The sequence below is a fragment of the Muntiacus reevesi genome, chromosome 18 (assembly GCF_963930625.1).
Source record: "Muntiacus reevesi chromosome 18, mMunRee1.1, whole genome shotgun sequence".
In the NCBI taxonomy this organism is placed as follows: Eukaryota; Metazoa; Chordata; class Mammalia; order Artiodactyla; family Cervidae; genus Muntiacus; species Muntiacus reevesi.
The window spans coordinates 26,229,262-26,257,129 of NC_089266.1; the positions used below are offsets into that span (position 1 = coordinate 26,229,262).

At 54.5% G+C, this 27,868-nt stretch overlaps 2 protein-coding genes across 7 annotated transcripts in view; both read left to right on the forward strand.

The window, feature by feature from the left end:
* The window catches only part of CACNA1G (calcium voltage-gated channel subunit alpha1 G), a 62,108-nt gene extending 46,570 nt beyond the window's left edge, over positions 1-15,538 (forward strand). For all 4 annotated transcript variants that reach the window (XM_065911046.1, XM_065911047.1, XM_065911044.1 and 1 more), the window contains 10 exons: positions 4,441-4,592; positions 5,348-5,457; positions 6,164-6,297; positions 6,583-6,653; positions 6,780-6,858; positions 6,951-7,072; positions 7,409-7,762; positions 12,488-12,665; positions 12,993-13,162; positions 14,455-15,538. In XM_065911046.1, coding sequence (XP_065767118.1) covers positions 4,441-4,592; positions 5,348-5,457; positions 6,164-6,297; positions 6,583-6,653; positions 6,780-6,858; positions 6,951-7,072; positions 7,409-7,762; positions 12,488-12,665; positions 12,993-13,162; positions 14,455-15,195 — 2,111 coding nt within the window. In that variant the 3' untranslated portion in view covers positions 15,196-15,538. The remainder of the gene's footprint in view (positions 1-4,440; positions 4,593-5,347; positions 5,458-6,163; positions 6,298-6,582; positions 6,654-6,779; positions 6,859-6,950; positions 7,073-7,408; positions 7,763-12,487; positions 12,666-12,992; positions 13,163-14,454) is intronic.
* Positions 15,539-22,218: 6,680 nt separating this feature from the next.
* ABCC3 (ATP binding cassette subfamily C member 3) overlaps positions 22,219-27,868 on the forward strand; it is a 48,934-nt gene continuing 43,284 nt past the window's right edge. For all 3 annotated transcript variants that reach the window (XM_065910417.1, XM_065910416.1, XM_065910418.1), the window contains exon 1: positions 22,219-22,352. In XM_065910417.1, coding sequence (XP_065766489.1) covers positions 22,308-22,352 — 45 coding nt within the window. In that variant the 5' untranslated portion in view covers positions 22,219-22,307. The remainder of the gene's footprint in view (positions 22,353-27,868) is intronic.

Genomic DNA, 27,868 nt, shown 5'->3' on the forward strand with positions numbered 1-27,868 from the left:
CCACATCATTGCTACAAACAGCAGGAATTGGGACTGGAAGATCTGAGTTAGCCACAAGCTTCTCCTCCAAAAGCCAAAGATTTGGGAGTGAGTTGGATCATTTTCTTTGAGAGCTGTGTCTTTGGGAGGGCCCTCCTGGTTTTGCCTGCACCCTCCCCTGCCGCCCCCCACCAGTCCTCTGGCCCCTGCTCTCCCAACACAGCCCCCAGACAGCGGTTCAGAGGTTCTGAGAATCTGTGAAGTGTTGTGGGGCCTCATTACCCAGCTCCGATGTCTCCATCCAGTGGTTCCCAACCTGATTGTCCCTAAGGGACCCCCTTGTCATCTTCTACAACAGACCCCACAATGTAAAAGACCTTCTCTGAAGTTGACAGCATGTCAGTAATGACTTTGTTTCACTGGTTTTACTAATCAAAGACATGTCTAATTGCTAATCAGGACTTATGAACTGCAGAAGCTTTCACGTTGAACGACGGCAATGACCATTTTGCCGTTAAATTAGTCTGGGGGGTCTTAGCACAGACATATGTATGGTTGCATTTAAGCTTTTAAAAATATTGAAAAGAACCTCAGGACCCCCATGTGACTGCCTCCTCAGGCTGTTGAGGGCTTGGGACTCCAGACTGGGAACCATGGCCTGTACCTTTCTCTACTTTTCCAAATTCCCTCAGGAGCCAGGCTCCTGCGGACACTACCTTGTGGGTGCTGGGCTGCCTGATCACAGGGGAACCCCTGAGCTGCCATCTGAGAGGTCATGCCTGGGGCCCTGGGTGGGTTGATGATGTTTGGCATTAGAGACCACCTGGGGGCCCAGGAGGCTCCAGCCTCTTTGTATCTGAATTGCCTGGGCCCGCATCTCTGAATTGGGCTGTACTGTGCATTCCTGATGTTAAGGAATGAGAGGAGGGTGAGGGGACGTGGCCTTCAGCTTCTACCTTATGGGTTCACCTAGTCTGTACACTGATGTGTCCACACAAACACACTCGTACCAGAATACCATGGATCTGGCCTCAGAGGCTTCTCCCCCAAGACTCAACCCATGCAGATTTCCATGGCCCTGACACCATTTTCTGACACACCCACTTAATGATAAGCACTTTTTACTCTCTTACTGTACCCCCTTTGGGGGACATTCTGCCATGCTCCTGTGGGCAGAGGCAGGTATGTACACTGGTTACAATAGCGTCTCACCTTTCCAGCTGGTGATGAAGACTCAGAGATCCCAAACAAGGGCTCAGACCACCCCTATCCCTCTTACCTAAACCTGTTGTTCTGTGTGGTCTATACTAGAGTTTTCAAACTTTCCTGTGCCTAAGAATCCCCCAGAGGACATAACTGAGCCCCACCTTAGAAACTCTCACAGTGGTCCAGGATAGGACCTGAGTGTCTGCATCTCCAGTCAGCTTACAAGGTATGGCAATGTTGGTGCATCAGTGTACCCAGTGGTGTGATGGGGATGAAGTCACACCCACTAGCCTGGAGTTGTTGGAATCAAACATGTGCACCATAGTTCCCTGCCAGCACCTCTGCCACCCTGTGCTGCCCCCAGCAGGAGCGGAGTAGCCAGATCCCAGGGAAAGGCTGAAGGGAAGAGTCTGCTTATCAGGAAAAAGACCTGATGAGACACCTCGGTCCAGCCCAGCTTCCAGGTGGAGGGAGAAAACGGGGCTGCCTCCAGCACCAGATTGGCTCCCCTAGGCCTCCTGTGGCACCCGCCTCCAACTCACCCTCTCTCCTTCTACCAGGGCCCACTGATCAGGCCCGGCTATAGCCGCTGAAGTTGGCCTCTGTCTTGGGGGCCTGTGTCCCTAGGAGTGACCCCTGCCTTCCTCCTATTCCACCACTCCCCTTTGCAAACCCTCTGCCCTGGCTGTGCCTCGGGCTCCCAGTGACACTACTAACTCACTCTGCCTGTGCCTCTCACTCACAGCCTTGAACCCCCTCCTGCCCCTCTCCTCTACTCCCGCCCCTGATTGGGGGCTGGGCAGTCCCGGGGGGTGCTCTTCTCCTCACTGTCTGACTCTGGTATTTTCTCTGCCTAAGGTAACTCATACAGGTAGGAGGCAGGGAGATAGGGCCAGGGCAACCAAAATGCCAGTGACCACTGGTCCAGATCCCCTCCTGGGCTACAGCAGGAGCCGTTAGAGCAGCAGACCCACCCAAGGCTCTGCCCAGGGGGGTCTCAGTTCCTTCTCTGAGCCCGGGTTCTTGCCAGTAGAACCGAGGGCCAGGAACAAAACAGGTGCCATCATCCAGAGTGCAATAGTGAGAGCCTTTGGACAAACTTCGAGGGCACCCTCTGGGCCAAAGCCCCAAGGCTTTGTGTTTAAACCCACCTGGCAGCTGGTGAGGGACTCTTCAGGTACTGGCTTGGTCGCTGCCTCACAATGTGTACAGAACTAACTTTTTAATGGGCCTCCTTCTCTCTCTCTGTAAAACAAAGGGATTGGCCGAGGAGATGCTTATCAGGTTGGCCCTGGTGCACTTTGGACCTGGGCTCTAATAGAGGGATTTCTGGTAGCCTTGGCACCTGCTGGTCTGGGGTCAGGGCTGAGGGTGGAGGGGTTCTGTACACACTTCAAGGGCCTGGGACTGGTCTCTGTGAACAGATGCCCTGCCTCAGTCGTCCCACCCCACCCTCCCTCTGGGCCTCCACCCGCTCCTTGGGCTCCTAGAGCAAGGCCAGGAGGAGGTAGCAGCAGCTCCATCTGGCCTGGGGCTGCCTACACAGACAGACTGGGGTGACAGGGGAGGGGGGATTCTAACCTCTCCTCTGCATTGTCTCAGCTAATAACAGGGCTAATAAGGAGCCGCTTTTTCTAACCTAATTGTATTCAAACATTTTAGTTAATTCTCCATTCATATTTTAGCATAATGGGATGGAGTGCTCTCGGCACTTATGGAGATTAATGCAGAGAAAGAGTTCCAGCTGCTAAGGCAACGCTGGGCGACTAGCGCCCTCTTGTTCTGTGGGTACTGAGGAAGGAAGGAAGAGGCTGGCTCACCACGTCTACCTGCCATGGTCGCATCGCTGTGTGGATGACCTGTGGCCTTCTGTTGTCCCCTGTCCCTGGCCTCTCCACCCCCATCTTTCTGGGGGCCCAGAGGGCCGCCTGAGCAAACAAAGTCATGGCTGGCTGGCCCATCTCTGGAAACAAAAATATGGCCTAATGCATCCTACAGTGCACCAGAACACTTGGGACTGTCTGCCTCTCGGTTATCCACACCTCAAGGCTGATGCTGGAGCGCGGCAGCTGGTGAGGCTGAATGGGCAGCTCTTGGGCATTCTTCTTCCTTCGGCCTTTGGTGGGGGCCCACCCAGGCCACTCCTTGCCTCAGTTTACCTCTCTGTTGAATAGTCCTGCATGGGAAAGAACAGTTATAACCAAGCTGGCCTGAGCCAAAGCTTCCTGCCGCCCCGGCACAGTCCTCAGAGGCTACAGCCCTGGCTGGCTTCTGCCGTAGACTTCCTGAGGGGGAAGAGCTGTCTGGGACCTGAGGTTGCCCCAAGGCCCCCATGCGGTGCCTCTTCTGTCTTTGTGGCTGCCTCTGATGACATGCATCCCCAACTTTGTGTGACCTTTCCTCACACCTGGAGGAGGGGCCCCCTGTAATCTCCTGACCCCAGATTTGTTCTGCCTGCTTAGTAGGTCAACCTGGTACCGTAATTTTTATAACTAAGTGGTTCACTAATTACAAGAGAAATATGATGCCTCTGACAGATCTCAGACAGTGCTTCCTGCTTCCAGCCCAGCCTGCAGGGGAAGCTGCTCTGGTCCCCAGGAGCAGACTGGGCACTGCCTCTTTAGAAACTGGGTGAGCCCTGTGGCCTCCCCTCTGCCCTCTCCCGAATGAGGGTTCAGGAGACCAAGGCCCTGCCCCCATCACGGGAGGCCCTCTGAGCGGGTTGGTGCAGTCAGCCAAGAAGACATCCAATTTCCAATCTCCGATTTTATCTCCAAATCCCAGCTCTGTTGTAATCTCCTCTGCTCCCCTCAAGAGCCTAAGCTCGGTAAAGGAGTAAGAGCCTTCACCTCTCCATTGATGGAGCTTCCTCTGAAGCCAATAAGATCAGTTGTTTTTCGTCTATTGATCGGACCTTACAGCAGAACACCGAGTTGAGGGTGTTACGAGGGGCTGCTGGATTTTGGAGGCTGCCTCGGGGAGGGGGCTCACCCGGTGTCTACTGTGGGTGGGGAGCTCCGCATGTCCTGACCCCTTCTGTGCCCAACCACAGCCAGTAGAACAAATGCTTGAAGGGGAAACACCAAGAGAGGGGCTCCTGCCCAAAAAGAGCAGTGCGTGGAGCGTGAGGATGCTGATGACGCTGGAATGTTTCAGCTCTGGCATTAGAGGCTGGTGGCTGTGAGGGACTGTGGGTGGAGGGGGCACAGCGGGCGGGGCCCAATGGCTGCTCTGTTCTCCCTGCTGCCCCACCAGAAGCCCAGTGCAAACCCTACTACTCAGACTACTCCCGCTTCCGGCTCCTCGTCCACCACCTGTGTACCAGCCACTACCTGGACCTCTTCATCACGGGTGTCATTGGGCTGAACGTGGTCACTATGGCCATGGAGCACTACCAGCAGCCCCAGGTAGGACTGAGTGACTGGCCATCCCGGCTCCACCTCCAGTCATGAGCCTGTGGGTGAAGCTAACCCAGCCCGAGTCAGGGCACCTCAGGCGAGTGCTTGGCCCCCTACAGGGGATCCTCTTGTACCACTTGCAGGGACTCGTGAAGGTCAGTCTTGTCTTGGTTTTACAGATGAGGACGCTGAGGCTCAGAGAGGTTAGTTGACTTGACCGACTAACTGGGCAGTGAAGGACCTGGATTCTTCACCCAGCAGATATTTGTTACCTTAAATCAATAAAGATGTTCAGTGTTCTTGACCTGTGAGGATAAAGAAGGCAGATCTATGCCCACCCTTTTGGAATTTAGATTCTAGTCAATATCCAGCTCCAAACCTCACCTGTGATCTTTGAATCAGCTTCCATCATCTGCCTTCCACATCTTAGTTTTCCCATCTGTAAAATAGGAACATTGAATTGACAATGCAAAAGACCCCTTTCACTTCTAGCATTCTGTGCCTTCCAGCACATTGTCATGTGATCTCCTCACCATCCCTCAAGGAGAGAGATCTTTCAACACAGAGTTTGGATCATACATGTGAATGATACACCTACTCTATCCTAGAGTGTTGGCCAATGATCAGCCATCATGGTGAGAAGGGAGGAAAGTTCCCCTTAGACTCATACTGTCTCCCAGATCTGGGAGGAATGATAGAAGGATCAGGACGGGCATCTTCCCTGGGCCTTAAGAGATCTTGTGTCTTGCCCCCATCCCTGCCAGATCCTGGATGAGGCTCTGAAGATCTGCAACTATATCTTCACTGTCATCTTTGTCTTGGAGTCAGTTTTCAAACTGGTGGCCTTTGGCTTTCGACGGTTCTTCCAGGACAGGTAAAGGGGAGCGGGGGATGAGGGATGGAGGAGTGGGCACATGTTTTCCAGGGAGCTGCCCCAGAGGATCTAGTGCCTGAAGACCTTTCTTGACTCTTGGGGTTCAGACTCCACTCCAGGACCTACCCAGGGCAAATGGTGCAGTGTGGGTGGGCGGATATCCAGGGCCTGGGAGATGGGAGGGGAGAGAGGGAGCTTGGCAAGAAAGGGCCTGGGGACAGCGAAAATCAGTGTGGCCTAGACTAGAGCCAGACTGCCTGGACCAGATCTGAATCCTGGCTCCATCACTTAGAAGCTGGTAACTTTGGGTAAGTTACTTAAGTTACTTAATCTCTCTCAGTTTCTTCAACCATAGAATGGGATATAATAACTGTATCTACATCACAGAGTTGTGAAGATTTTGAGTTCCTATTTGTAAAGTCTATCAAATAGCATTTGACATAGAGCAAAACCATATAAGTACTAGATAGAAAAGCAAATGAATAAAAGTGAAAAGCAGAGGCCCTAGAACTAAAGTCCTAATCCTACCTGTGGTACCAACTGGCTGTGTGACCGTAGCTAAAGCACACCTTCTCTGCAGGAGGGAAAGGCTGGACAGGCTGACCTCCACTCTCCTTTCTGTGGCTGAGAATGTGCCACTCATGTTGCCACAACTACCCCCTCCTCTGCAGTGCCCCCTTCAGGGAGCTGTGTCCTGGGCTTTCAGGTGGAACCAACTGGACCTGGCCATTGTGCTGCTGTCTATCATGGGCATCACACTGGAGGAGATTGAGGTCAATGCCTCGCTGCCCATCAACCCCACCATCATCCGCATCATGAGGGTGCTGCGTATTGCCCGAGGTCAGTGCCGGCTGCCTGCCCACCATGGCCACTCTTCCAGGGTGACCTGCTCAAGGGGAGATAGCAGAGGTCAGCTCTGACTGGCTAGGGAGGAGGTGGGTGTGGGTTCCATCAGCCTTTCTTCTAGCCTCTGCCAAAGGGGAAGGGTGGGGGTGAAGCCATGGCAGCCTGGCTGGCTGGGGCTGGCCATCCCACCAGCCCCAGCCCCGGCCCTGGCCCTGGCTCCACCAGCTGTGTGACCTGGGACCTAGAGGGGCTAGCTCATGACATTGTCCTGTTCTGCAGTGCTAAAGTTACTGAAGATGGCTGTGGGCATGCGGGCACTGCTGGACACAGTGATGCAGGCCCTGCCCCAGGTAGCTGGGAGGGGGGAGTGGGCGGGAGGGGTCCTCTCGGGAAGGAGAGCATGCTCTCCAAAGGGGTGGGGGAAGCTGGCTCGGAGATCTAGCGGCACCTTTTCCATCGCTTTTCCTCTTTTCCAGGTGGGGAACTTGGGACTTCTCTTCATGTTGTTGTTTTTCATCTTTGCAGCTCTGGGCGTGGAGCTCTTTGGAGACCTGGGTGAGTTGGATTAGGGAGGGCAGAGGAGCCAGGGTTGGAGACTCAGGGACTCTTGGGTAACTCAAGCCTCTATCCGCTTCCCTCTTCCTCAGAGTGTGATGAGACACACCCCTGCGAGGGCCTGGGCCGGCATGCCACCTTTCGGAACTTTGGCATGGCCTTCTTGACCCTCTTCCGAGTCTCCACAGGTGACAACTGGAATGGCATCATGAAGGTGAGAGCCCCCCACAGTGAGGCCCCTCCCAGGGCTGGCTCTGGCCTCAAGGAGATGTCCCCACTTCTTGGCTCAGGTTAAACTTGATGTGAATAAAAGCATGTAACCTTCTACCCTCCATGCTGGGACCCTCTGGGACTCCCTCTCCCCAGGACATTCTCTAACTCACACTTCTCAGGACAGTGGTTCATGCTCTTCTGCCCCTTGGACACCACCACTCCCTCCTCCTGCCCTTCCTTATCCCCCTGCAAAGCTCTGTGACACTGGACATCTGACTTCCTGTGAAAGCTCTGTCCACTGTCCTCCCAACCTCACTCCTCTAACCTGCCTCTCCAGGACACCCTCCGGGACTGCGACCAGGAGTCCACCTGCTACAACACGGTCATCTCCCCCATCTACTTCGTGTCCTTCGTGCTGACAGCCCAGTTTGTGCTGGTCAACGTGGTCATTGCCGTGCTGATGAAGCATCTGGAGGAGAGCAACAAGGAGGCCAAGGAGGAGGCTGAGCTGGAGGCTGAACTGGAGCTAGAGATGAAGACGCTCAGCCCACAAGCCCCCTCACCACTGGGCAGCCCCTTCCTCTGGCCTGGGGTCGAGGGCCCCGACAGCCCTGGCAGCCCCAAACCTGGGGCCCCACATGCCACACCCCACACTGGAGCAGCCTCCCACTTCTCCCTGGAGCACCCCATGGTGAGCAGAGAACCCCTCCTCCGCCTCTAGGGAATGTGGAACAGAGACGGGTGGTATGGGTGCTCAGCAGTTCGGCGGGTGGATGGTGTATGGGGACCGGGCAGCACGCAGACCCTAGGGCTCCTCCTGAATCCCCTGACCCTCCTGCCTCGATGTGGAGAGGTAAGCAGGCCCTCGCCTGTCCTCAGAGACGGCTGCCCACACTCGCAGTGTGGGGCCACCCCAGCAAGCTGTTGTTACACTTGCTGGCTCATCTGTCCTGGTACCTCCAGTTTGGCTGGGACTTCCCTTCCTGGCTTCTAGGCTCAAGGTTGTTTTCTGTTTCCTATCTGTTTCTCTCTTACCCTTGCCCTGATTTTGCCGAACTTCTTTCCTTCCCCACCCTCAACCTGCCTGATGCCATCTCTCAATCTTTTTTCCCAATCTTTTATTTCTTTCCCCTTCTCTCCCTCTGGGCTCTTCTCATTTTCCATCTCCTATCTGTCCTTCCCCCTCCCACACCTCTGTCTCCTCCACCTTGCCCACTGCCCCCTTTCTCTGTTGTTATTGTTATGTGTGTGTGCACATGTGTGTACATATATGTGACCTCTTTTTCTCTGTCTCTTCTCAACCCCTGCCATGACACTTCCCATCACTGCCCCTCTGACCCTCACTCCCCTGACTCTTTGGCTCCCCTTATGGGCTGGTCCTCCCCAGGACAGACAGCTGTTTGACACCATATCCCTGCTGATCCAGGGCTCCCTGGATGGGGAGCTGAAGCTGATGGACGAGCTGGCAGGCCCAGGGGGCCAGCCCTCTGCCTTCCCTCCTGCCCGCAGCCCAGGCGGCTCCGACCCACAGGTTACTGTCCCTGTGCTGTGCCCCTTCCCCTGACTGTGCTGGGCTGTGCCATGCTGTGCCATGCTTCTGGGGAGGTGGCGGTGTTTCCTGCCCACTGGGTGTCTGGGGAAAGAACAGCTTTGCCTCAGTTGAACCTTGGGCCTGGCAGGAGGTGGCCAGGGGTTCTTTAGGCTGAGATCCACCTCTGGAACACATAGTTGGAAGGCAGCGATGCTGAGATAACACTAATGAGGGAGAAGATTAGATGGAGGAGGGCTTTGGAGAGGGCAATCGTAAGAAAGAACCTGGAAGAGAAGAGGAGCAGAAGACGAGTTGGCACTGGGTTAGCAGATGGTCGGAGTGATGAACGAGATCCAGGGGAGAGGTGCTGTGGGGGTGAGTGCGGGTGGCCAGGGGACCCGCTGAGGGACATGTCTTAGGCTACAGTCTGCTCGGTCTCCGCATCCACTGCCCTCTCCACTAGTTCTCCGTTTGGTGGCCTTTTAAGCTATGGAAACCGCTGGGCATGGTGGATGCTATCTGTAGCCAGTGGCTTCTGACCTGGCCCTGAGAGGGGATGGAAGGCTCCGGCCAGGAGTGGGTTCAAGGACCTTGGCTTCTTCCCTAAGCCCTGCATCTTCCCACAGCAGTACATGCTTTTCTCCTCCAATCTCATCTCAGTGCGGTCTTCCACTTCCTGGGGTCCTCTTCCTTCTCCTCTTAGGATCTGTCTCACCACCTTTGATCCCCTCCACTTGGAGGTGCACCCCAAAACCCTCCTCCTAAGTCAGGGACTGCAGGAAAGCCCCCGGTAGACCCAGAGTGGAAGCAAGGAGACAGGTTTCAGTTGGAGATAGAAAGCCTAGTGTTCCATGGGCCATGATGGATGATGGGGTGGGCAAGCAGGTTCCCAGTACCTGGGACACCTGTTAGCCTGATCAAAGAGATGGACGGTGATCCTTAAATAGGAAGGGACCTTGCTCTAGGATTCCTGACCTCTTGTTGGATTCAGTCTCAGATAGTCTATAGGGTCCTGAACCTGGCAATGACCTAGACTGATCCCTGGGAGATTGAGTCCCTTCCTGAGTCCTCTCATCCTGAAGGAAGGTCATGGGGAAAGGTGCTGGGGGAGAAGATTTTGAGAAGATGACCACACAGTCAGCTCACCTGGGAGGCACGGCCCCACTCTCCCCCAGGGTCCTGCAGGCACTGAAGCCTAGCTGCAGATCCCAGGTGAGCCAGCCAGATGGTGTAGTAGCCCAACTGAGTGTGCCCATCTCAGACCAGTGAGAGGAGAGCCCTCCCAGAACCCAGGTTGGAGAGGGCAGGCGGAGGACGGCCCAAGAGGGGAGATGCCAGAATTTGGGGGCAGGCCAAGTCCTGCCAGGCTTTTGGATGCAGAGAGAATAGGCAGAAAGCGGTCGTCAGGCTGGCAGCTTTGTCCCCAGCACCCCCTACGCTGCTCTGTCTTGCTGGGAGCAGAGAGGCGCTTTGCGGGCCTTTCTTCATTTTTTTTTTCTGGTATCTTCTTTATAAGAGTCAGAAGCCTTCCCAACTCCCTGCTCCCTCCCTGGATGGTGGTAATGTGGGAGGGGCTGTCAAGATTCCTGCAGCATCTTTAGAACGTGTTTCTGTGTCTCCTCGCTTTGTCACTGTTTGCTCCAGCTCTTTGGTGCCTGTGCAGCCTCTCTGATCAGAGCAGGGGTTTGAAGTGGGGGGAGGGGAGGTGCTCTCAGTTTACTTGGGAAAGGGGTGGGAAGAGAAAGGAGGGCCTTTCTCCTTATGCTCTGTGAACAATGGGAAAAGAGGGGCTCTGTGTGCGTGTGTGTGCATGTGTGTGCGTGCACATGTGAGAGAGCGCACTGTCCTGGTTTCTTATGCCTGATCATCTCTCTCCCTGTCTAGATCCCTCTAGCTGAGATGGAGGCTCTGTCTTTGACGTCAGAGATTGTGTCTGAACTGTCCTGCTCTCTAGCTCTGACGGATGACTGTTTGCCTGATGACACTCACACACTCTTACTTAGTGCCCTGGAGAGCAATGTACATACACACAGCCCCCCACTGCTCCCCAGTCCCCCAGGGGCAGGCTGACTGCGGGGGCTCCAGGTCCCTCCCCCTCACTCTGCTGTCAGCCCTACCCAGAGGCAGCACTTAGCGCCCCAGTCTTTACTAAGGTCCCCCACTGTGGACAAAGAAATAAGATTCAACTGGGGCCTTGCCCAGAGGGCCCAGGGCAGCAGTTGTGAAAGGGTTAATCCAGATACCCAGGAGTGACGGAGCTCAAAACAGAAGTGTCATCAGGCAGCTGACCAATGTGCCTGTCTGGCCACAGAGTTGGTTTTTGTATTTGGAGCCCCGTGCAGGCCAGCCCTCCCCCTTCCCTGCACCCCTCCTTCCCACCTCCCCTCTTCCCACCTCCCCCCAACATGAGCCATTCACCACCACGCAGTGGGTGAGAGCCACATCTCTGCTGCTACCACCATGCCCTTCTCCACCTGGGGGGGGGAGGGGGGTAATTCCTGTCTCCCCTGTCACTGTCCCTGGGTGTCCCCACGTCCAGAGGGGCTTCTTTGTGTTCTGACAGCTTCTCCACTTTTACCCAGCTCTCCCATCCACATCTAACAGTGAGCAGCCCCCTCCTCCCTACCTTCCCCTCCTCTTGGAACTTAAGGAGGGACAGGGGCCCATTTCTCACAGCAGGGCTCTGCTGACCATAGATTAGGGGTCCCTGGTGGTCTTGGAGTGGTTGGCAGAAGTGGAGCCTGGGGCTGAGAGAGGAAGCAGAGATCCAGACTGTTTTCTGACAGTCATTCTCAGGCCTGCTGGGACTACTTACCTGGCTGAATCTTCAAGGGGACAGGAATCTACGGCCTCTCTGAGAACTAAGAATGGACGTGAGAACTAGGAATGAGAACTAGAGATGGAGAAATCTCTTGGGAACAAATCTTGTTTCCCTCCATCTGGGGTCAAAAGCTGATGACTGCCTTTCCTTGAAATACGATTTTAAAAATCCACTCTCATCTCTAGTCTGTCCACTAAGGCAGGACCTGAGACCATGGTATCCAGGCCTTGCTCACCACCCACCACCTGCCAGAGTCATTGTTTAATTAAAGAGAGGTGGGGGGTAAACCAGCTGTGACCCATCCCCTTAGTGATCATCCATCATTCAGCTCACATTAACCCAGCCCTTGTCTAGTGCTGGGTGCTGTGGCTGCGTTAAGAACTGGATGATGAAACAGCCTCTGTTCTGCAGGGAGTCTCTGGCTGCCTCCTCTTCTACTCATTGGGAAGGTTCTCCTCCACTCATCAATCCCCCCACAGCCCCAGCACAGTAATTGAGATAGGGAGTATGTGCGTGTTAAGTCACTTCAGTCATGTCCAACTCTTTGTGACCCTATAGACTGTAGCCTGCCAGGCTCCTCTGTCCACGACATTCTCCAGGCAATCTCCAGGTGGGATGCTGGGGGCAGGTGGTGCTATTAGCTTTTAACTCTCCACTGTGCAGCTTCAGAGCCTCTCAGTGAGGCCTTGAGTATGACTTCTTGTGCTGCCTGCAGGGCTGGGGGCTGGGGGCTGCTCTCCGTCCTTTGAACACCTCCTCACCTCTCCGTCATCCCCAGTGGGAAGCTCCAAGATGTAGTATGAATAGTTTTCTGGGGGCAGGGCATCCTCCTACCCACTTCCTCTCTGTGTTTAGAAGGCTCATCCATGTGTCTGGTCCTTCTCCCCAACCACATTCATCCCATCACCACCTTGTCCAGGGAGGGGATGGGGGCCAGGGTCTGGGTGGGGTGGTGGGCTTCTGATTCCCATCGCCAAGCTCTGCCTCAGTTACCCAATCTGATGCCCCTCTTCCTCCTACACCCCCCACCCCCCGCCCCCGGCCCGGCCCTATTCCTTTTGCAGATGGAGTCCCACCCTGAGGAGGTGCCTGTCATGCTGGGACCAGATCTGCTGACTGTGCGGAAGTCTGGGGTCAGCCGAACGCACTCTCTGCCCAATGACAGCTACATGTGCCGGGATGGGAGCACTGCCGAGGGGTCTCTGGGACACAGGGGCTGGGGGCTCCCCAGAGCTCAGTCAGGTACCAAGGCTGGGGGCAGGCCCGCCTGGCTCACACTGGGAGATCCGCCCTTGCCTAAGCTCAGTCCTGCCCTCTGGAAGTAGGGGTACTGAGGCAGCAAAGAGGCCTCTCCTGCCTCTGAGGAGCCCCCAGCCTGAAGGGGTCAGCTGCTCCTGCCTGAGGGAGCCCCCAGCCTGAGGGGAGTGGCTTTCAATCCAGGGTGGGGATGGGGTGGTGAAAGCAGAGGCCCCAGTTGGGGGACAGTGGACAGTGGATGGGAAGGACTCAGGTGGGGGTCAGCACATTGACTGTCCAGGTCTTCTCTCTCCCCCCTACCTCCCCTCACAGGCTCCATCTTGTCCGTCCACTCCCAGCCAGCAGACACCAGCTACATCCCGCAGCTTCCCAAAGATGCACCCCATCTGCTCCAGCCCCATAGTGCTCCCACCTGGGGCACCATCCCCAAATTGCCCCCACCAGGCCGCTCCCCTTTGGCTCAGAGGCCACTCAGGCGCCAGGTGAGCTGGTATAGTGGGTGGGTATGGGCCGGGACTGGCCTCTCTGTTGGGAATCCTAGGCTGCTGGTGATGATGAGGCTTGCCACTTCCATTCTCCCAGCACACATTTATTGTGTGCCAATGACGTGCCAGACTGAGTTCTAGATGCTGGGGACACAACTCTAGGCACAGCAAAGTGGTCTGTGTCCCCTTGGGGACACAGAAGAGGCCAGAGACCAGAGAGGGTCATGGTTGTCCAGGGACACATGTCAGGTTGGAGACAGAACCTGAGTCTCTGGATTCCCTTTCCATGTGCAGAGTTGCCCCATGATTCTCTGTACTTGTAGACCTAGCTAAGGGGCACAAGGCATGTTTTGGGTGTTTCCACTTTTGGTGACTCCCAGGGCCCACCTTCCAGATCCCACACTCAAGGAGCACAGAACAGAGGCTCGGGTAGCCAGGTGAGGCTTGTCTGCCCCCCTGTGACAAGGCCACTGCCCATGCTGTGTGTGTCCCATGTGTGAGGATAGCTACATGAACATCTGCTTCAATCCATCATCACCTTTGGGAGCAGGCACAGTCCTCATCTGCTTCGCAAATATTCACTGAGCAGCCTCCATGTCTGGGCACTGGGGACAGGGACAAATGAGACAACCCCTGCCCTCTGGAGCCCGTGGTATAATAGCAGAGACAAATACCCTATCAGGTCACTGCAGCAACAGGGTGCTCACCTGTGTGGTGCAGCAGAGAGCAGAAGAGGAAGAAGTCAGTTTTACTTTGGGGTAAAGATGGTCGATGGACATGAGTCTGAGTAAACTCCGGGAGCTGGTGATGGATAGGGAGGCCTGGCATGCTGCGATTCATGGGGTCACAAAGAGTTGGACACGACTGAGCGACTGAACTGAACTGAAAGTTGGTCGGATATTACATCACAGAGTACTTGAGCCCATAAAGTCAAAGGATGCTTGCCATTTGGGAAGGGTGTGTAAGGCCAAAGAAATAGCCTGTGCAGAGGCTGGGAGGTGTGAAGGAGACAGCTGGGGAGCAGAGCTGGCCCAGTGCTTTCTGCGATCGCATGGGCTGGGAGCTGTATGGAGCAATTCCTGCAGGCCTGGGGGTGGGGACACAATGGACAACAGAAAGCAAATAGTGCATGCCCCCTATCCCCCAGTAAAAGCAGACACTGAGAACCCCTGCTTAAGGTGGTCCTGCAACTCCTTGGAGGGGAAGGAGGGGTTGTCTGACCTGCCAGGTGGGACAGTTCATGGGGGAGAGGAAGCCTGCAGGCTAAGCCCTCCCCCCACCCCATACAGGCAGCAATAAGGACGGATTCCCTGGACATTCAGGGCCTGGGCAGCAGGGAAGACCTGCTGTCAGAGGTGAGTGGGCCCTCCCCGTCGCTGGCCCGGGCATCCTCCTTTTGGGGCCGCTCCAGCACCCAGGCTCAGCAGCATTCCCGCAGCCAGAGCAAGATCTTGAAGCACATGCCCCCGTCAGCCCCCCGCCCAGGCCCAGAACCCACGTGGGGCAAGGGCCCACCAGAGACCAGAAGCAGCTTAGAGCTGGACACGGAGCTGAGCTGGATTTCAGGAGACCTCCTGCCCACGGACAGCCAGGAGGAAGCCCCGTCCCCACGGGACCTGAAGAAGTGCTACAGCGTGGAGGCCCAGAGCTGCCCGCGCCGGCCTGCGTCCTGGCTGGATGAACAGAGGAGGCACTCCATCGCAGTCAGCTGCCTGGACCGTGGCTCCCAACCCCATCTGGGCCCTGATCCCTCCAGCCTTGGAGGTCAGCCTCTAGGGGGAGCTGGGAGCCGGCCCAAGAAGAAACTCAGCCCACCCAGTATCTCCATAGACCCCCCAGAGAGCCAGAGCCAGGGCCCTCGGCCCCCACCCAGCCCCGGCGTCTGCCTCCGCCGGAGGGCTCCGTCCAGCGACTCCAAGGATCCCTTGGCCTCCGGCCCTCCCGACAGCATGGCTGCCTTGCCCTCCCCAAAGAAAGATGTGCTGAGTCTCTCCGGTTTATCCTCTGACCCAGCAGACCTGGACCCCTGAGTCCTGCCCCACTCTCCCACTCACCTCTCTCCACTGGGTGCCAAATCCTAGCTCCTCCTCCTGGGCTGTATTCCTGAAAGGTTCCACATGGGCACCGAGGAGGTGCTCCTCCTTGCCTCAGTGGCGCTGGGCATTGGCAAGCAGAATTTCCAGAGTTAACAGCAGCAGCCCCGGCTCTGGACAGCCCTGGCCACCTTGGCTCCAAGAGGAGAGAGAGGCCCAGCAGAGCTGAGGTTCCCGACACCAGGAGCTGTTGGGAGAAAGCAATACGTTTGTGCAGAATCTCTATGTATATTCTATTTTATTAAATTAATTGAATCTAGTATTTGCGGGATGTACGACATTTTGTGACTGGAGAGATTTGTTTCCTTCTGCTTTTATGTGTCTCAGAATATTTTTGAGGCGAAGGCGTCTGTCTCTTGGCTATTTTCACCTAAAATAACTAGTCTAGTTATGTTCCCTCTTCTTGCAAAGCACAAGCTGGGATTGAGAGTGCATTACAGCCTTGACGGGGGCCCATCTTCAGTGGAGAGCAAGAACCATTTTGGAAACTGTAATGTAACTTATTTTTTTCCTTTAATCTTGTCATCATTTTCTGTAGGGAAAAAAAAGAAAAAAAAAAGATTTTACAAATGAAATGGAACCTTTTTATATATACATACATACATATCTATATATATAATAAAGTAATTTTCCAAAATAAAAAGTTAATCACGGTCCAGAGTAAAAGCCAAAGAGACAGTTAGGCATTTCCAGATGGCACTGGACAAAGATTCCTGGAGATGGGGAGTGGGTGGTGGGGAGGGAAGGGGTCAGAGCTGCGTGTATGTGTGTGTGTGTGTGTGTGTGTGTGTGTGTTAATACCCAGAGAGAGAGAATACAGCCTGGTCACCCAGGGGTGAGGGAAGAGGGAAGTCCCTCTGTTGGTGGCAGGTTGGACAAGCAGGGTATACTCCTGCTCCTATCAAAGCTTTATCGCTTCCTCTTAGCCAGGCAGCTCTGTGAATGTGAGTGATGCCAGATTAACTCTTATTTCTGCTGACAGCTATCAGCCCCGCATTGAAAGCTGGAAATTGGCATAATGAAGCTGTTTTTGTTTAATGAGGCTGACTGAGGCTGGGGGAGGCATCTCAGCTGCTGTAATGGAGATTGGGGGGTGCTTGCGGGGAGGAGGCAAGCGCTTCTGCGTTTTCCTTCCTCAGGCTTCAGCCAGGGTGACCTGAGTGGTCTGGGCTTCAGCCTGTTGCCCTGGGGGGTGGGGGGGTGGGCACCAAGAGGGCCCTGGCACTGCAGGAACTGCCCCATTAGGACTGGCAATGGGATTAAGCCATATAAACAGTGAACTACTCCCTCCTAAGATGAAGGAGCCAGGGCTGGGACCTCTCAGTGGAGTTGATAGGGAGATGGCCCCCTGGGGGGTGATAAATGAGCATCGTCAAGGTGTTTACACTGGCTGCTGCTGCCTGCCCAGTGGGAACCCGATGAGGAGGCGGGATGGGGTGGGGGGGTGAAGGCAGCCAGGCAGTCTGAGGGGGGGAGGAGGTGGGGAGGAGGAGGCGCCAGCAGCATAGCCCAGAAGAACCTCCTTTCTGGTACTACCACAGGCAATATTCTTTTGTCTGAAACAAAATAATGTCTTGGTGCCAAGGGCACTAACCACTGGCTCAGCCAGTCTGTCCCTGCCAGCCACCCCCGAATATCTGCCTCAGCCCCACTCCTCTGAACACCCTTAACCCCTTACCCCTAGCACCTTCAAACCCCAGGACTCTTGAAACCTGAAAGGCAGCTCGGCCTAGGCAGCTCTCACCCACATCCCCCATTGGAACCTGGGATCCCGGTGAGGTTGGGGAGGCTGCTGAATGGTTGGACCTGGAAGTTTTGTGCTGTTTCTCCCTCCACTCAGTCCCAGACTTCCCAACCATCCCCTGCCCCCAGGACCCCTCAGAGTCAGAGTGAATATTTCAGGGGAGAGAATTGTGGCCTCTGCCAAAAATGTAAAATCTTTATCAATGATGAAAGCTGCTGTGTCTCATTAAAAGGGTACTGAAGTAGAAATAATGACACTGCTGAATCTTATTAACAGTATGTTATTCACAATCTTAACAACAAGGATGCTAATCTCATGATGCTTGTCTGAATGGTTATTTGATTCTGCCCTAGGATACATTGGGGGTGGGGAGTGGAGGAGTCTGAAGGAGGCTAGGGTGAGGGGCTGGTGGAGGCAGCAGGTCTTGGACTAGAGCCTCCAGGACAGGGTTGGAATGACCAGGAGCTTCGGGGATGTGAGGGCTTTGGGAGGTAAGAAATCTACTTCTGGCACTTATACGTTCAGCCTTCTTCTTGTGGGTTCAGAGGAAATTGTGTTAACAGCTACAGGCCCCCATCTCAGGCTTTCCTCCACCTCAAGGTCCAGGAAAAAGTCTATCTAGGGGCGGGAGGACAAGGAAGAGCTAGTGGAGCTAGGGCTAAAAACAAGCCTGAGATTCATCTGCCGTCTCTCACTTACTTCTCACAACACCCTAGCAAGCAAAGTACCACCGCTATCATTTTCCCATGAGGCAATGGGTTCAGAAAGGTTTGAGTGACTTGCCCAAGATTACAAAGCCAGGGGGTGGCGGAACTGAGGTCTGAATCTTGATCTGGCCAACCTCTAGACCACTGACTTCACACTACCCCAGCCTCTGTCCCATTGCGGAAGGTATGGGATATGGTGTGAGGAGTCCTAATCAAAAAATGACTTGCCAGGGAAGACTTTCCCAAAGCAGTCACATTTGTGTTCATGAAAATGTACTCCTGCACTCCCAGTATGGTGTCCTCAGAGGCTTGGAGAAGCCCATAGCCCTCCACCTTGTGTGGAGAGAGGCTTGACCACAAGGGAACGTGTCCCTCAGCTCCAGGTACCTGGCCAAGAGCTGGCCAAGGCTGACTCTGCAATTTCCCAGTTTCCCAAGCACCGCCTTTCCCTAGTGTAATGTTCCTCCTGAACCTCAAGGCACCTGCTCCCCTCCTCCTCCTCCCACCCTCTTCTTTTGTCTCCTCCTGTCCTCTCCCCTGCCCCACCCAGACCTCTCCCACTTTCCAAACATTTTCACCTCCACGTCACCCTTAATCCCCACCCATCACAGCCCAGTGCCCCATGACCTCCTCTCCTCCTCTCACCTTTCCTGTGGGGGGGTGGGAGGGGAGCGGGGTGGGTGAAGGGCTGTCGAGAGCAGTGCAGTGAGGGCATCAAACTCCAGGTGGCTCCACAAGGCACCTTCGCCTGGTGGTACCTTGGTGCCCCTTCTGTAGAGGCACCTGGCCAGGAAGAGGACACCTTCCACAAACAGGTGCTGTGTACAGCCCCCATGGGAGGAGACAGGCTCGCAGGGCCAGTGAAGGACTCATCTATACCTGGGGAGTCGCAGCCATTGGAGTGCTGAGCCCACGGTGCCCTGTGATCCCAGCCCACAACCCGTGGACCCAGGACTAATCCAAGATAGTGGTTTCCAGGAGGGGAATTAATTCTCAAAAGCGAGTTTAGGTGTCAACTGATGCCCTGCTCTGAGGACACAGCAAGGAAGATCCAGGAGGTGGTGGCTCCAGTGAAAACCCAGGAGGGAATTCTGCTAAGAAACGTTGGAATTCTGTGTGTCTTAGCCCTGGTCCAGGTGTGGAAGCTGCTGACTGTGGCTCACCGAGCTAATTAATTCTTCTTGCTTTGAAAACTCCTGAAGCGGGCACAGCAGCCAGTGCTCACACACCTGCCAAATCAGATCGAAGTGCAGACTGGGAGCAGGAGGCCTCCTTGCAGAGTCCACAAGTAGGGCCAATGTAGGCCCCACCAGGCTGGGGTCTGGAGGAAGGAGGCCCTGTCCCACCACGCAGGAAAAGAGAGCTGAAGTTTGAGAGTTGGAGGTTGGTTTGGGGTTTGGGGGTGCTCCAAGCCTTCAAGAAGTCATGGGGGGTAAAAGAAAACAAGCAGTGAGTGGAGGGGAGAACTGGCAGCCTTTCCTGTTCTATACCTTCCCCCTGTCCCATCACTTCCTACCTGACTCTCTCTGTTTGCAGGATTTCCTGTCTCTGGGTCTCCCCGACACCCACTTGCTCTGCTTTCTTTTCTCTGCTGTCACTGCTGCTCAAAGCTGTACCTTGCAATTATCTTATCTTTCCATCTTTCTGCCAGGAAATTCCCGATGCTGAGTTCCCCTGGGATGCTCGCTGGCAAGGGAGACGCAGCACACTCTCTGTGTATCCTGCCTGGAGCTGCAGTCAACTGGGGAGAGGGGATGGGGCTGGAGCCATTAAAGCTGGGGGAGGTTCAGTTCCCCCCTATGCTGCTGCTCAACCCATAGGTCTTTACTGCTCCTCTCAGGAACCTCAAGCTGGAAACATCTTGGGCCTGAAAACTCCGAAGAAGAGTAGACAGTACTCACAGCTGAGACTGTACCTAATGCTACAGCAGCCTTGCTACTTATGACCTCTTCTAAGGATACAGGATTACTGTTTAGTCAGTCGACAAGTATTTCCTAAAGGCCAACTTTGCCAGGCACTATCCTGGGTGCTGAGGACATAGTGATAAACAAGATTATCCTTGGGAAGTTCCCGGCAATCCAATGGTTAGGACTCCACACTTCCACTGCAGGGGGCACTGTGTTTGATCCTTGGTCTGCGAACTAAGACCCTGCATGCCACGTGGCCAAAAACAAACAAAAAGTAAACAATATTATCTTTAAGATGTTCACAGTCTTTTGGGGGAGATAAGCAAGACCATTAGTGATAAGAATACAGGGAGGGAGGGCTGTGCAGAGAAAGGATCTCTACTCAGGATTGGGGTGAGGGAGGTGCAAGGAAGGCATGAGGGAGAAGGGCTTGAGTAAAATCTTCAAGGATGAGTAGAGTTTGTCAGGTGCAGAAAGGGAAGTGAGGCATTGGGAGGAGAGTATGCCAAGCAGTCTTGAGGGGGACACAACAGCGAAGGACACAGGAAATTTATCCTGCCCAGAGGATGCATGGAAATAGCCCAGCATTCAGAAGACATGGAGCTCATCCTGACTCTGCAGGGCAAAAGGAGGGCCTCTCTCTTTTTGTTTTGGTGAGAATGACCAGCAGCTTAATGTCTAGGAATATTGTAGCTGTTACTCAATGGCTTTGTGAAAGGAGCCACATTCCATGAGAGGCCAAACTCCCAATGAATGCCTCAAGAGAGAGGGGAGGAAGCAAGGATTGCTAGGTGTCCCACTACGATCTCAATCTTGGAGGTTCCCACTCAATGCCACAGGCTAGGGAAAGGCTCTCCAGTAGCAAAATGGGAAGGCTGGGGCCAAAAGGGATGGTGTTGCAGCCACAATGCTGAAGACAGAACCCAAGTGTCCCAGTCCCAAACTAGAGGAAAGGTTGGTGGAGGATTCCCAGCTCCTCCACAGAGAAGCCTAGATCAGCAGGGTGGGAAGAGACCCTAGATGGCATCTTGTCCAAGTTACTCAAGAAACTGAGTCCCAGGGACATCAAGGGGCTTGTCACACTGTATACTAAAGATTCTGCCCAAGGTGCGGCAGGGGTGGAGGTGATTCCGTCGATCTCTGCCCTCAGGGACCTCTCAGACTGGCAAAGAAGACTGATTCTTCACAACTAAATATAACCAAGACAGACTGCGACAGGAGTGTGAAAACTGCAGAGTCTGGCTCAGAGATGGAGGGGGCTAGGAGACTGGGTGAGTGGGGGGGAGGGGGGCAGACAAAGGGCTAAGAGGACTTGCCCAGTGGCAGGGGAGAGGCCCCAGTCTCCTGCCTGGGGAAGGGGGAGTCTTGTCCACCCTGCTCCCACCTCCACCCCTCTCATGCTGGCTCAGATCTCTGTTCTGATAGCTCATGGTTGAAGACTTCCTTCTGGTGACTTCCTGTCTGCCCAGAGGGATAGGAGGTGGCTGGGGCTTCTATGCTGTCTTGCTGGCACCCACCTACACCTGCTGCTGAGCAGCCAAGCAAGAAAACACTTTCTTTCGAGAACAAGTGCAGGGAAGGGATCACCTGGGCAGATCCTACAGACAGGAACAAGGTTGGGAGGGAAGAGGAGGGAAGAGGTGCTGGGGGAAGGGGAGATTCTTTCTCAATCTCAAGAGGGGTGATGAACTGGCTTCTGGGGTCACGTTAGGGAAGAGAGGATGACTAGGGGAGTGGAAAATGGAGGGAGGGAGGGGTCAAGCTTTGGAAAGCAGGAGAAGGAGGCCATTGACCCCCCCCAACACATTTTACAGATGGGGAATGTGGTGACTCGGTTTTAGGAGGGATGTGCTAATGTGGGGCCCTTCCTGGAGCCTCACCTGCCCATCTCCCACCCTTACCAGGCTGAAGTGGAGCCTACTTAATGTGCCAGGAGATATGCTCGAGGCTTTACATACCTTTCACATTTAATCTTCAGAGAAATCCTGTGACATAGGTACCTTGATTATCCTTGTTTTACAGAAATAAAAGTGGAGGCTGAAGCAGCTGGTGCAAAATCAGGGAGGGACAGAACCTCAGGCAGGCAGCTGTTCAAGATAATCACGGGAAGCCACCATCTGAACGATCCTGGGACCCTCTCCCATTCTCTCTCCTTGGGTGCACACACACACACACACACACACACACACACACACACACACACACGTGCACACTGTGTGTTGGTCTCTGCCAGTTCCCAGATAACTCACAAGCTCTTCCCATTTCACAGATGAGGAGACTGACATTCAGAGATGAAGGTGGCAGGGGTTTATTCACGACCACGTTCCTTGACTCCTGGGGGGCCCCTCCCCCAGCAGAGTCCGGGAGCGGGTTGGGTGTGTCGCTCTTGGAAACAGACCCAGCTCCCGTCCCCAGCAGCTTCATCTTTCTGGGACTTCTCTCGACGCGGCACAGGGGCCACCTGAAGGGGTTGTCGTTGTGTCAGTGGCCTCCTCCTGTCCCCCAAACCTTCCTGGAGCCGCAGTTTCGGGGAGGCGCTGTCGCAATTCGACCCGAAGGGCCTGGGGGAAGGGCTTGCGGGGGCGGGCCGGGGCGGAACGCCGGGGCGGAGGCGGCTCCAGGCGGTCGCTAGGTCTGTCCCGGGCTGGTAGGCGATAGTGCTCGCCCTCCTCGCAGCCGCGCCCGGACCTCATGGACGCTCTGTGCGGTTCCGGGGAGCTCGGCTCCAAGTTCTGGGTAAGGAGGTGTCCCTGGACTGAGGGCGCGAACTGGCTAGCCCTTACACAGCTCCGGGGAGAGGCGCTGTGGTGCGGGGAGGAGGCCTGGGTGGCACCGCCCAAAGCCTGGTCCCTAGTGGCCTCCCTGTCCCCCCAGCCGCATGGCAGAGTCTGGGAAAGCCAAGTACTAGGCTCCTTCAGGGCTCGGTGGGTGGCATCCTGAATTAAGAAGGTGTCCCCGCTTGCCCCCCTCACCCCAGTCCCTCTCTGGGGCTGACTGCAGGGGGCAGAAGAGGCATGTCCCGGTCCCTCAGATGCTGATAACCTTCAGCACCTGCCCCATGAACTAGGACTTGGATGCCCACCCCTGCACCTGGTTGACCAGGTGCTTTGGGAGGCTGGCTGCCCTGGGCTTTTCTCTCCTTCAAGGGTTCCTGCCCTCTTGGAAAGAGTTCTTTCTTTCTTCTGGGCAAGAGCTGCCAGGGAGCAAGCGATCCTCACTGCCCCAGCTGCAGGAGTGAGAGGCAGACCTCACTCTGGAGGCAGGGCCTTACAGGTACAGGGTATCAGGATTTCCTGGTCCACCCTCTCCTTTTACAGATGGGGAGAGGAGGGCCTGGAGACTTGCTCAAAATCAGCCAGTTAGAGCGGCATAGAGCTGGGATAGAAAAGCAGACCTTCTGATTCACACACCAAATCTCTAAGATGTTAGGCTGCTTTTCAGGCTGCTGACTGCAGACTCCCCGATAGTTCAGGTGCAGTCCAAGTAGACAGCCCAAGAGCTTTCTTACAGTTTTCAAAACCTGCTCACAGCAGCTCCTTTGGTCATCATTGCCGCTCTGGGAGGCCAAGCGGTGGTGCGTCTCCGTTTTACAGATGAACTCAGATTCGAGGTGGTTATCTGGGCCTGCCCAATGTAGGCTGGTCTCAGATCCAGGGCCTCAGCATCCCAGTCTCTAAATCTTTCTCCCATTTCAGGTGTTTGTACAGGTATACTTGGTGTTGTATGTGCCTAGTGTGTGTTATCCATGGGTGGGTGCTTGTGTGGGTGCGTGTGCCTGTGTGTACATAAGTGTGTGTATACAGTCAGGAAACCTACCCTTGGTCTGTGTTTGGGCTGGACTGAGGAGTTACATGGATTTTTTAAATGTGGGGCATTGGAATACCTGTAAAAAACTATTTGGGGGGATCACTCTTTTTCTCTGGTCACTAATTGATTCATCAGAGATGGTGTGAATTCTTTTTGGCTCTCCCTCTTGCCCAGCCCCACTGGAACCCCATCTGTCATCCAGCCCGACCTGGTCACTTGTTACCAGAGTCCAGAAATTGTCCCCTTGGCTCAAGAGTAGACTTCCTCTCACTGCCCCTTAAGCCTGACTGATGTCGCCATGGCAGATCACAGTGTCTGAGGTGGCCAAGCAGAGGACTTGTAAATCAAGGGGGCAGATGTGCCCACGCCTCAAATGCAAGGGCCCCTTGTTCCTGGGTAGACTGTTAACCCTAAAGCCTTAGGACTCTCCCAAGAACAGACTTTAACAGACCAGGAGTTGGTGAACTCAGGACTCCTTTCCCTGTTCTCAGGCCTTCCATGATACTGTGGAATCCAAGTGTCAGAGCTTGTGGGCTTGGAGCAGCCGGTCCAGTCCCTCGTTACAGACCTGAAGGAAGGGGTAACTGAAGGAAGGGATTTTTCAAGGTCACATGAAAGTCCGCTACAGATTGCTGGACTGGAAAACAGGACCCTGAGATATGGTTCTTACTTTGCCATTGCCTGACTGTGAACCTTTGGGCTTCTGGACTCCCTGGTCCCTGAATTTCCTGTTGCTTATGATTTATGTGCGCCTCCTCTGAGAACCCCAGGGTCCATGGGAGTCAGTGCATCTATGTTAGGTTCAAGAGGTGACTCCATCGAGGTCTCTGAGTGGATACCTCAGATGACAAGGGAACTGACAACTCCTCTTCCTGACTTCAATGTCTAAGCACCTTCCATTTTCCACATTATCTTCTTGGCTCCTGAAAGCTGTTCTAGGCTATACCCAGTGTGGCTGGTGACTGGAGGTGGGGTGAAGAAAAAGCAGGAAGGTTCCCAGCTCATCCTCTGAGTGTTTGCAGAGCTGAGACAAGGGGGGCAGGGTCTGAGGCCTGGAGGCTGAAGCTATAACCTCAGCTCTAGCTCAGTTACCCAGCAGGCCTGGAGTTCAGGGCTCCTCATTGATGCTGTGCTAGTTTGCAGCTCATATTCATTGTGTGTCTAGTATACTTGTCCCTGAACCTTTTATCTTTGAGGCCTGTGGATGACCCACTTTGTTGGAAGTTGGTTCAGGGCAGCCAGAAAATACCTGAGCCAAGGGTGAAAGGCAGGGGCAAGAGACATGGTTCAGGCCCCTCTGGGCCACTTGTTTATTCTACCAAGCCTTTTTGCTAGCTTATCCTCCCAGCCTGTTTTTCCACCTGTGAAATGGGGAAATAACCCATCCCTTAACTATCTCACAAGACATATGGAGATCAAATTAGAAACAGTATGTGAAGTTAAAACTTTAAACTCTCTGTTGGTAAGATGTTCATGGGTCATGATATCCCTGGGAAGAGGAATAAAGAGGAAAAGAGATGAGGTTAGCAGGTCTAGATTTGGGAAGACCTACCAAAAAAGGGCTGGCACGGCCATTGGGCCAGGGGCTCCCATTTCAGCTGTTTCCTGGGTAATTTGTGGATAAATCTGTCTGCCTTAGCCCCAGCTAAAGGTAAGAGTAGGAACCCCAAGGGGACTCCTGAACCCCCTGGACATGTGCATACATGCTATGTACTCACACACACTGTGCACTGGATGAGTGAGTCATCCTTTCTTTGACTCTCTCTCTTACCTCTACCCGCTTTGGGGTGAATTACCAGCGTCTCTGATCATGCTTGGGAGTGTGTGGAAATAAATTCCAAGGGAATGAACTGTGGCCAAGTGACCCAGGGATGATGGATCCAGAGATGCCTCTAGAACAAAGAAGGTGGAAGTGTCCCTTTGATGTACCATGTTGCCTCTTGCCCAGAGGATTACTCTGTTCTGAGCAGTGGAGATAGGGGAACACCCACATGGTAATGAGGGTGCACAGAGAAAGGGCCTTTAGCTGTTTGTCCTAAGGAGGTCTTGACCTGTTTGCAGAATTAACTTTCATCTGATGGCTCCAGGAAATTCCTGGGAGGCTGATGCAGGCTTAGAAATCCAACGGTCCTAACCAAGAGAGCTGTCCAAAAAATGTCACTGACTACCTGAGCAATAGTGAGCTCCCCATCACTAGGGGGCTCAAGCACAGGGTTAGTAACCACTTGGTGGGGGTGTTGGAAAGAGGAAGGAGGTGGGGTCCTGGCCTGAAATTCTGCGACCAGCTAGGAAGAGAGAACATGTGGTCAACAGGAGACTCACCAGTTCCTCCTCTGAGATTTTCAGACCTCTTTCCCTGACCCTCTCCACACTCACCACATGGAATTACCTGGCAGCAGCTCTTGGCAGAGTCCTGTGGGTCTCCTACTGGTCAGGCACCATTTTTCACTTTCACTATTCCCTTGGCTGTTTACTCACCCTAGGGAGGGGCAGGGCTCTGGTTCCTAGACCCTCCCTGTGTCTCCTGCTCTGTTCCAGCTAGTGCCGTTCTGTTATTCACCAGCTGTGTGACTTTAGGCAAATTGCTCACCCTCTCTGAGTTCCAGCTGGGACCTCCTTCAGGTCTAGTTGCTCAGTTCTGATTCTGAGGACCTGAGCCTCAGACTCAGGGGGGTTATGACTAGGGTTCTGTGGACTTTAAGGCTCTGGGTTGTCAGGGTCTTCCCCGGCCTCCTCCTGGGTCACTGCACAGTCTGAATAGATGGCCACCATAACATATGAGTAACAGACAAGGCTCTGATTTCAATGTATTTTGATTCTTAAATGAAGATAGTAACCCTCAAAGATCTGGGGAAACTGGCAGAGGCAGGGATGACTCAAGCAGGTAGTAGGAGGTGGACACCTCTCAGCCTGCTGGACACCAAACTCCACCCTCACCAGAAGCCCAGTCTTCCCTGCCAGGCTAGGGGCTCTGGAATCCCTTCTCTCCATCCCATCTGGGGCACCAAAACTGAGCCTGTGAACTTCTGTCTCCTGTAGAAAGATTAGGTCCCCAGGCTGGCCTCTCCCAAGCCCTGATGTCCCAGACCTGGTCTGGAGAGCTGGAGACTTAGGGAAGGAAGTGAGTCAAGGAAGTGGCACTTGGGAGGGAACTTTGCCAAGCCCGCCTGCTGGTCCTCTCACCAGGAAATGACCTTGGAGCACGGGACCAGCCCCTAGGGAGGGAGGCCCCAGTGGGGCCTGCCAGCTGATTGGCCGAGGAGGCAGGATCGGAGCACCTGGGTCGTGTCCACCCCTCCCTGGTGTGGCTGACCCAGGGGCACAGATGCAGCAGGATTCCTGTTGGGATGGGGCAGTGAGACTTGGATGTGTCACTGCTGTGTGTGGGGCCTCCCCTCCCCGACCTGGAGCTGCTCCTGTTTCCAGGGCTGGATCCAGGAGGTGTTCCTGGGCTGGGGTGGGTGCTCATGGGGGCTAATCCGTGGACTGGATTTCTCCTTCTAACTGGATAGTCAGGTTTCTAGCCCAGCGGCTCCCAGAATACCAGCTAGTCTGTTACCCTGTGATGACAGCCTCTTTCCCTCTGCTCTGTGAGAAGAGCCACAGCAAGGAGGTGGTTTGAGGGCAGGCTGTACGGCTGAAAGGAGATTTTTAATGTTTCAGGAGATCTGGACACACATGTTCTGTCCCCAGGGTGGTTTGTCATGTTGGAACCCTGACAGGAACTGGGGCTCTGGAGCTGCCTGGCCTGGGGTCAGGTCTGGCGTCAGCCCATGCAAACCGGGGCTGGTCACTTTTCAGCCATGAGTCTCAGCTGTTGTGGACATTAAATAAAAATCTTGGAACACAGTGGTGCTCAAGTACCCGAAGTTCTTGCTGGTTGCCAAGGCCCTTTCAGAAGCAGACGGACCGGCCAGGCTGTGAGCCACAGATTTTTGCCTACAGACCCAGACCCTTCCAAAGGCTACAGTTAGTGCGTGTGAGCAGGCCCTTGCCCTTTTCCTGTACCTCCATTTCTGCTGAGATAATGAACTTGTCAGTTGATCCTTCTCCCCACAACACAGGATTAAGGAAGTAATTACTCTTCTCTCGACAGAGGCTATCAAAACGCCTGGGGCCCCCGGGGGCTGGAAAGTCCCTAAAGGCGCTGTGGCAGAGGGCTCTTGGGTCCTTACTGCCACCTGTCCCCTGCCGGGGTCTGTAGGTATTTCAGTCTTGGTGCCCATGAAGGGCCTCCCTGGTATGTGGTCCACTCTGGGTTCCAGACCTTATCAGTCCCATTCCAGCTGTTTAATCACATTGTTAATGTCGTTGTTGTTGCCGTGGAAACTGTGTGGGTGGCAGTGGGGGCGGGCTGTGGTCTTGGCTCCCAGCCCAGCTGGTGTTCTTCAGACTGGGGATTGGGGGCTGGTGGTTTGAGAAGGGATCACCCATCCTGCCCTGTG